Raw genomic sequence first — 9,509 nt, forward strand, 5'->3', positions numbered from 1 at the left:
GACTAGGTTGGCAGGGAGGGGGCAGTTGGGGGCAACCTGGATGGCAGCAGGGGGCAGTTAGGGGCAACCAGGCCGGCAGGGGGGATAGTTAGGGGCAATCAGGCCAGCATGCAGAGGCAGTAAGGGGTGATCAGGTTGGCAGGGGTGGGGGGGCAGTTAGGGGCGACCAGGCAGGCAGGCAAGTGAGCGATTAGGAGCCAGCAGTCCAGGATTGTGAGGGGGATGTCCGACTGCTGGCCCTGGGATCAGGCCTAAACTGGCAGTCGGACATCCCCCAAGGGGTCCCAGATTGGAGAGGGTTCAGGCTGGGCTGAGGGGGCTTTTTTTTTACCCCCATGCACAAATTTCATGCACCAGGCCTCTAGTATTAAATAAATAGATAGAAAGTAGGAAAACCCACTTTCTACTTTTGACTTTGGAGGAGACCTTGCTGGATACCTCCCTTTAACATTGAATTAAAATGGTAGTGTGGAGGTGTAGACTGGGAAGTCAGGAAAGAACCTGAATACTTTGGCTTCTCTGCTTAATGGAAAGGTTCCAGAAGATTCTACATGTCTTGTGGGTTAAGAGCTTGCAGACCTGGTATGAGACTACTGTGGGGAGGGACAAGAGGTTCAATGGAAGAGCATCCCAAGTAAAATTAATTTTATTTCTTTAACAGGTGTATATAGGTCTACTCCTCTGTAACTAACATTATTAGGAGTACCTACCTAATTGTTACAGCTGATCACTCATTCTATACTCAGGTTGTTCTAAACACATGCTACCATGTATGTTTATCTGCCTTTTTATTTATATTTCCTGCTTCCCTGGGTAGAATTCTGCAAGCTACAGTGTTTTCCTGGTCCTCTGCTAGCCAAGTTTACAAAATGCTCTTAAAACCATTCTCTGCTCTCCCAGGAAGTTGGCCCCAGGGGCTACTCCATAACAGGTTTCCTTTCAATCATGCCATTGCTTTAGGGCACGGGTCCTCAAACTACGGCCCGCGGGCCACATGCAAATACAAATATTGTATTTGTTCCCGTTTTGTTTTTCTACTTCAAAATAAGATATGTGCAGTGTGCATAGGAATTTGTTCGTAATTTTTTTTTCAACTATAGTCCGGCCCTCCAACGGTCTGAGGGACAGTGAACTGGCCCCCTGTTTAAAAAGTTTGAGGATCCCTGCTTTAGGGGATCTTCCCATGCTCTGCCTCTTAACCCTACTTGGCTCTTCTTACTTCTAACCCTTTGAATTAATTTTTTAATCTGTCACTTTGCTCTTTAAGTTTTGGATTTTTCTTTGTTTCTGCCCATCCCTCATCAAACTCCAATTCTCTTTTGGCCCAGGTCCCAATGGGTATAGGTCAGTCTGGCCAATTTCAGTGGTCATCCCTACTCCCACAGCACCACCACTCACACAGCCCCATCCAGGGTATATCACATGGAAGTATTTTCTTCACCTACTAGATACTCAATGTCTGATGTTTATGCTGCAGCAGGACAATTCTTTCTGGTAGCACTTTTAGAAAAGTCTTAACTAGCAAATACATGCATAGATTTTAATTTCTGGGAATATTTCAGTAGAAAATGGATATGTTGATCCTCAAAATACCTTTGCAACTCTATCATATACTTCCATAGCCATGATCCATTTACACAGACCCTCAGCTGCAGAAGAAGCCTTAGCAATCTTAGGGGGGTCAAATTCAGGGTTTGTTAAATAGTCACCACGAATCTTCTGCATAACATTCACCTACAAAACAAAGATTTAGATCAGATCTTAAAGTTTCAACATATATCACACAATTATGAGGTGAAAAATAATCACGCATAGTAAAAAAATTTTGTATAAAAAAGTTATGTTGTCTTTAAAAACCAGTCAGTACTTTGAGATAATTTTAAAATAAGCATAATTATAGCTGAAATATAAGTCATTTTTGAGCAAAATATGCAAACTTGTTATAGATATTGAGGGAAAATATTTCTTCTAAAAAAATTAAAAGACTTTTGCGGATGAAGAAAACATGAAGACAAGAAGAAAGGACAATTAAATATTAATAAATAAACAAGGGTACAGATGGAAAAGAATGATTTATACTTTATCTTTCATAAATTTGTGTATCTGATTAATAAACTATTATATGAAAACTCTTAAGGAACTTTTACACTAAAACAGTAAATTATTAAATGACTTACAGTGGTTGGCAACAAGAGTGGGTCTATGCATTATGAGAATTCATAAAATAGTAACAAATGGAATGTCCCTTTATTATTTTAATCCAAAATGGAATATCTCCTTATGTTTTATACTAGAGGCCCAATGCACGAAATTCGTGCAAGGGCCTTGGCCCCGGCCCCCGCCTGCTGCTGCCGTGGCCGGGGGGCCTCTGCTGCCCCTGCCTCGGCCTCCACCCGCCGTGGCTTTGTCCGGAAGGACGTCCGGTCTAATTAGCATATTATGCTTTTATTATTATAGATAGTATCACATAATATTAAAGATCTTATACATCTCAGCAAAGTTACATTTAGTAAAAAAAATTCAATGAAACTCACTGGAATGTTGTCCTTGTCATATTCTTTCAAATCTCTTAAGAAATTCATATCTCCCAGAAGTTTTTTGCTAGGACCCCAGTAATCAAATATCTATAAATAAAATTTTGCAAACTTATTAAATGTATAATTAAAGATGGTTTCTATAAGATTTTTCTTCTTGAAGTTTAAGATATACTTTCCAGAAAAACTATATACTGTGAAAATATTAACTTTTGTCTTCTTGGAAATAAAAGATTCCTCTCCCCAAGATCATGTTATACATATCAAATGTTTAAAATATGAACATGAAATTACACATTAAATTTATTATAAAAATTAAACATTGAAAGAGAAATGGTATGTGGTGTGTGAGTGTGTGTGTGTCAATGAAAATAACTTGGTTAGGTAAGAGCCTATTTATTTTCTTTATTATCTCAAAGAAGGATAGAATGACCAAAAAAATAATCTCAATCCTCCAATTCAGGGATTCTAACCTAAGTATAAAAACCTAAAAAGAAAATAAGTCTATAACTTTACTTTAGGATGGATGCAATACCTTCCTTTTTTAAGGGATATAGCCTTGAATAATAAATGATCTATAACAGCTAATTTGTATTGTGAGCTTACTGTTTGTGAAGATTTATATATAAGAGCTTTATATGTATTAACTAATCTAATTCTCATTAATTTTATGAGGCAAGTACTATGATAACCCTCTTTTTTCCCTTTCATGTATTTATTTTTTAATAACTCTCTTTGTACAGTTTCACAGAGATTAAGCATATTGCTGAAGATCACATTACTGATGGGAGTGAGATTCCTGAAGACAGGCATTCTGGCTCCAGAGCACATGCTTTTAACAACCTCACTAAACTGTAACACAGCAGAATTTTGAATACCCAGAAACAACACCAATGTGGTTATACTATATATCAGATTCCTGAGAATCCTTGCTGGAAAAGCACAAGAATCCCAGTGCTCATTCAATCCCAACCCCATGAGAGTGAGGAACCCTACATAGGCAGAAAAGGAGATGGAATCAATTAGATCCACATTTTTCTGATGCTATACTGCCTTAGCTTTGCTCTGGAATAAATATAGATAATGTTTTCCATAATTTATTCTGAATCCATTTAATCTGGAAGACAATGTTTCTTCCCTGGACTGAGTACTGTTGACATTTAACCTGACAGTAGTTGCTATAAAGTATTCTGTACATTCATGCACATGATTTAAATCTGTGTCTAGTTATTACCTTTCCTCCAGTTCCTGAAGGATCTGTAATTTTTTCTGGTTTTATATCTTTCATGACACAAATAGCAGCCATAACTAGCTTAACACCAGATGGAGGATTCTTCATTGATTTCACAATTGTAATGTCAGCTGGCTAAATCGAAAGAAAACAGGATATCTTCAGAATAGTTTATTTCTAAATAGTAAGCTTTTAAAATAATATTGGAGAAACGCATCAATTTTCATTTGAAATTGTAATTGTTTTTTGCTTTGCATCACTATAATAAGCAATAGAGAATTTAGCACAGATTAACAGCAATGGTTTTCAAACATCTGGAAGATCATAGATCCTTATGAGAATATTATGACAGCTATAAACCTTCCAGAAAAAATATATTTTTGCACATAAACACAAAATTTGTATGTAATCACACACCAAGCCCATACATGGAACCCAGGTTAAGAACCCTAGTTTAGACAAAGACTTAATTCTATATTTTCTTATATGTAACTAGAGGCCCAATGCATGAAATCATGCAAGAGTATGCCTTCCTTTCCCCAGCTGCTGGCACCGGCTTCCCTCTGGCACCCGGGACCTGGGCTTCCCTCACAGCCCCGGCTTTGTCCAGAAGGTTGTCCAGTAGGACGTCCAATCTAAATAGCATATAATGCTTTTATTATTATAGCTATTAGAGGCCTGGTGCACAAATTCGTGCACCAGTGGGGTCCCTCGGCCTGGCCTGCGTGATTGGGCCGAAATCAACTTTCCGACATTCCCCAAGGGGTGCTGGATAGTGAGAGGGTGCAGGCCAGGCTGAGGGACCCCACCACTGCACGATCGGGGCTGGGGAAGGATGCAGGAGGTTGGCCAGCTGGGGAGGGACAGTGGGTGGGCTCCAAGGCATGTCCAGCCCGTCTCACTCAGTCCCTTAGCTGGACCCCAGCAGCAAGCTAACCAACCAGTTGGAGTTTAGCCTGGACCCCAGCAGCAAGCTAACCAACTAGTTGGAGTGTCTGCCCCCTGATGGTCAGTGCACATCAGAGTGACTGGTCAACTGGTCAATGTCTGCCCCCTGGTGGTCAGTGCACATCATAGCAACTGGTCAACTGGTCGACTGTCTGCCCCCTAGTAGTGCACATCATAGTGAGTGGTTGAGTAGCCTTAGCACATCATTAGCATATTATGCTTTGATTGGTTGAACGGATGACTGGACACTTAACATATTAGGCTTTTATTATATAGGATTAGTTTTAACTCCCCCCAAAATGTAAGAAGAGGTAGGTCCCAATTCCAAACTTATTTTTTAAAAAGGTATATATTGTTATGACAGATACGATAGATTCACTTACTTAATATCCACTCCAATATCCTCTGACCTCTCTTGCAATTGTTAGAAAGCTAACAACTATATATTTTAGTTTCCCATGCAACTAGAGTTGTGAGAGGTCATTAGGTTCCACCATCAGATCACTTGAATGATAAAAGAACTCAGAATGAGTAAGTGGGGAAATGGGCAGAGTGTGAGACATCTATTTTGCCCACATGGATTATAGTAGAGATGGTGTAGCTCTGTAGGAAGGCTCTGTAAGCTTTTGACTCAGAGAGTCCTCTGGTAGACTATTTCTGCAATTGGGCTTTGAATCATTCCTGACAGCTTAGCCTATGATCTGTTTCTTCAGCTCTTCCAACAATTCTATAATCCATTTGTAAAATTCCCAAAAGAGTACTATTTGCTTATACTAAATAGAGTCAATTCTCATCTCTGCAACTGAACCCTAAGTCATATCAAATACAGTATTTGACACCAAGAATGGTGCAAGCAACAAACTCACAATGAAAGGAGAACCTAATATTGATTAAATCCAATAGCTGGAGGGGTTTGAAAACATTAAGAATCCTGTGAGTTTCAGAGAATGGAGTACTGAATGTCCATGATACACAGTGATAAAATAGTTACTTAGATTAATGCTCATGATCATCTACAATGGAATGCTAATTAAAAACAAGGCTTTGTCAGAATGACTGACTGCTGTGATAAATGTCTAAGGAGAAAATGAAGAAAGACCACTAGGTAGAATGTGGCCTTTAAATGTGCCAGAGAGCAGACAGGAAGAAAATAAGCTCAGGGTTTTTAATTCCTGACTCACAGCACAGTGAGAGCACTAGGACATTTCTATAAATGCCCTGAAATAATCTCATGTCTTGCCTGGCTGGCGTGCCTCAGTAGTGAGCATCGACCTATGAACCAGGAGGTCACAGTTCGATTCCCAGTTGAGGCGCTTGCCTGGGTTGCAGGCTTGATCCCCAGTGTGGGGCGTGCAGGAGGCAGCTGATCAATGATTCTCTCTCATCACTGATGTTTCTATCTCTCTCCCTTCCTCTCTGAAATCAATAAAAATAAATAATAATCATCTCATATCTTAAAACTACAAGGCTGATCTTAACTGAAAATCAGATAGAATTTGGTCCTGTGAGATGCTGAATTACCCCTACGTTGAACTCATCATCTTGTCAGGTCACTTACATTAAAGTTAGGGCACTGATTAGAAAAAAAGGCAAGTACATAAATTTGGTTTTAATGTAAAAACTCACTACATTATTCTTTGTATTAATTTGCTATGGATATTGAAAACATTTTTTACACATTGGTAGTGGCTTATGGATTGTGGTCAGGCCAAGTAGGTCTAAATTTTCTCACTAATTCACTTAATAAATACTTAGAGCCCTAGCCGGTGTGGTTGAGTGGTTAGAGTGTCATCCCACACCAGAGGGTTGAGGGTTCGATTCCCAGTCAAAGGCATGTACCTGGGTTGCAGGTTCGATCCCCAGACCTTTAGTATTTCTTTAATATAAGCAAAGCAAAAATAGAAATACTTTTACCATAAATCCTTTAATTATTCTTTCCTATTGATTACAAAGGTTAAATGAATAAACAGCCTGAATCTCTGCCTAAAGTTTTAAAAAATTTTGCAATGTCTAAGAATTGCTTTTTTTTTTAAATTGGATACAAGCATTTTATGGCTTTGGGCCAACAGAAGCATAAGTTGTTAGTGTGTTTTGTTTTTTTTTTAGTAGTAATTTATCTTTTTAAAAATTTTTTTATAGATTTTAGAGAGGAAGGGAGAGGGAGAGAGAGGGATAGAAACATCAATGATGAGAGAGAAACATTCATCGGCTGCCTCCTGCATGTCCCCTACTGGGGATCGAGCCTGCAACCCAGGCATGTGTCCTTGAGTGGAATCGAACCTGGGACCTTTTAGTCCACAGGCTGACGCTTTATCCACTGAGCTAAACCAGCTAGGACTAGTAGTAATTTAAATAGATTTTTGTATTAGATCTGAAAATGTTGCCTTTTTAATTAAAAAGTTATCAATATTTAAATTGTTAGCCTTAGGTTGCTAATTTTATGTATGTCATGACAGTGACATACAGTGGGTTTTGATACATGTAACACATGGAATATCGCATTGTGGTAAGAATTTGTCATAACAATAGATTGTTGTGTGCTGTTTAAATAATAACCAACATATCAAACCAAAGTATTGCCATACATTAGTACCATTTTATGTAAGTTATTTAGAAGTTGCATTCTTTTCTTCATTGGATATATTTTTATGACTAATGAGAAGAAAACAAAGCTATAATAAATTGTCTTTTAAGAAAATTTAAAGTAATTTGGTCTCTGAGGAGATATTTAATGTATTGAGAGAATTCAACAGGCAAGTGTTATTTCAGCACCATTTGTGATAGCTCTCTGTGTTTTGTTACGAGTTTGTGTTAATCAACAATCTGTTTTTATAGCATAGTTTCTTGTAAGTTATGTTGCTAGAATATTCCACTTGTGGGATCATGGCTTTTTCTCTGACACTATTGTATCTTTTTAATTCTTCCATAAATTGTTGTTTTAATTAGAAAAAAAAGAAGGCAAAGAGTGGTCTGAATATACTGAACCACCATACACTGGGCCTCCCTAGTCAACATAAGCTATCTTTCCTGCTCCCTTTGATGAGGTTGTTCTGGTCTTGCCTAAAGTCTTATAAAGCTCTGGCCAGATAGTTCAGTTGGTTAGAGCATCACACGCCAAGGTTGTGGGTTTGATCCCCAGTCAAGGTTGTAGGTTTAATCCTCAGGGCACATACATGAATCAACCAGTGAATACATAAATAAATGGAACAAACTGACCTCTCTCTCATCACTAAAAAAAAGAGATACTATATGAAGTCATATACAACACAGTGTAATGCAGATAGGTGCCACCCACATCTGTATGGAGATCTTTAAGTTCTTCTGTACACACATGCTCAAGAGGCTGCAGAAGGGTAGCTCCACACTATCTATATATATAAAAGCCTAAGCAACCATTCTATTGTTCGAATGGTCAACCAATCACTATGACGCGCACTGATCACCAAGGGGAAGACGCTCAACATACAGGATTGGGCTCCCTCCTGTCTGGATCAGGCCTGTGGGTACTGGGCCAAAACTGGCTATCCGACATCCCCCGAGGGGTCCTGGGCCAGGCCGAGGGACCCCACTAGTGCACGAATCCATGCACTGGGCCTCTGGTTTAACATATGCCTCCTGGTCCATGTACAGAACAACTTTGGCCTCTTGGAGTCTGTTCCATTTTCATTGGAATATCCTGAATGAAAATTATAAATAATATATGAAAAGCAAAAAATAATATAATATATCAAAGAGGAGCTGTTAAGAGTCAAGTTCCAGCCCTGGCTGGGTGGCTTAGTTGGTTAGAATGTAGTCCCATACACCAAAAAGGTTGTGGGTTCGATTCCTGGTTGGGCCTCGTATGGGAAGCAACTGAGATGTTTCTATCTCATATTTCTCTCTCTCTCTCTCTCTCTCTCTCTCTCTCTCTCTCTCTCTCCCCCTTCCTCAATCTCTTTTTAAAAAATCCATAAAAACATATCCTCAGGTAAGGATTTTTTTAAAAAGTCAAGTTCAATTTGACTGGACAAAAACAATATAATATCATCCACTGAAATAAAACTACTCCTAATTAACTAAGTAGCTGTACACAATTTTACTTTATTGGTGAAACATAAGGTAACTAATGCAAACGCTTGCCTTTAGTGTATCCAGTGCAGAAAGAGCTGCTTCCAAGGCTGGAATTGCCTCAGCTAAGTCACTTTCACACTCATTTTTCAGAAGCTGGGCTTCTTCAGCCTTTCCACTGGCTACCTCTTCATCTAATTTCACAAACTTTCTTTTTGCTTCTACTTGTGCAGACTCTATCTCAATAACCTAAAGAAAAAAATAAAGACAGTTCCTCAAGCATTGTATTGCTTTCTTCCTTCTGGATATAAAAGAATGTTTGAAAAGAAGGGAATTTTGAAGGATAGAAGAGCCCAAGATAAAATGAGGAGAAATGCAAATACATGTAACCTAATTTGGTAATGGTCTTCCCACTTTTCTTCAAAAATGAATGAAAGAAACCCAAAGAGATAGCCAATAAAGAGAAAAGGGTAAAGTCCCTAAGATCTAGTGGCAAAAATTGAGGCTTATTTTCTTTTTTTAAATTTATCTTTATTGTTGAAAAGTATTACAGATGTTCCCCTCCCTCCCCCATTGACCCCCTTCACCCTGCTCCTGCCCCCTCAGCGTTATTTAGAACTAGAGGCTCTGTGCACAAAAATTTGTGCCCTCGGGGGGGTCCTTCAGCCCAGCCTGTGCCCTCTCGCAGTCTGGGACCCCTCAGGGGATGACCACCTGCTGGCTTAGGCCCGCTCCCTGGGGGATTAGGC

At 39.1% G+C, this 9,509-nt stretch overlaps 1 protein-coding gene across 1 annotated transcript in view; it reads right to left on the reverse strand.

Annotated features, from left to right (window-relative positions):
• DNAH12 (dynein, axonemal, heavy chain 12) overlaps nt 1-9,509 on the reverse strand; it is a 260,675-nt gene that overhangs the window by 69,075 nt on the left and 182,091 nt on the right. Inside the window, exons 55-58 of the mRNA XM_014541350.1 lie at nt 8,833-9,009; nt 3,769-3,900; nt 2,535-2,624; nt 1,594-1,734 (exon numbers count right to left, since the gene is read on the reverse strand). Coding sequence (XP_014396836.1) covers nt 1,594-1,734; nt 2,535-2,624; nt 3,769-3,900; nt 8,833-9,009 — 540 coding nt within the window. The remainder of the gene's footprint in view (nt 1-1,593; nt 1,735-2,534; nt 2,625-3,768; nt 3,901-8,832; nt 9,010-9,509) is intronic.

This window comes from Myotis brandtii, unplaced genomic scaffold, assembly GCF_000412655.1.
Source record: "Myotis brandtii unplaced genomic scaffold, ASM41265v1 scaffold268, whole genome shotgun sequence".
In the NCBI taxonomy this organism is placed as follows: Eukaryota; Metazoa; Chordata; class Mammalia; order Chiroptera; family Vespertilionidae; genus Myotis; species Myotis brandtii.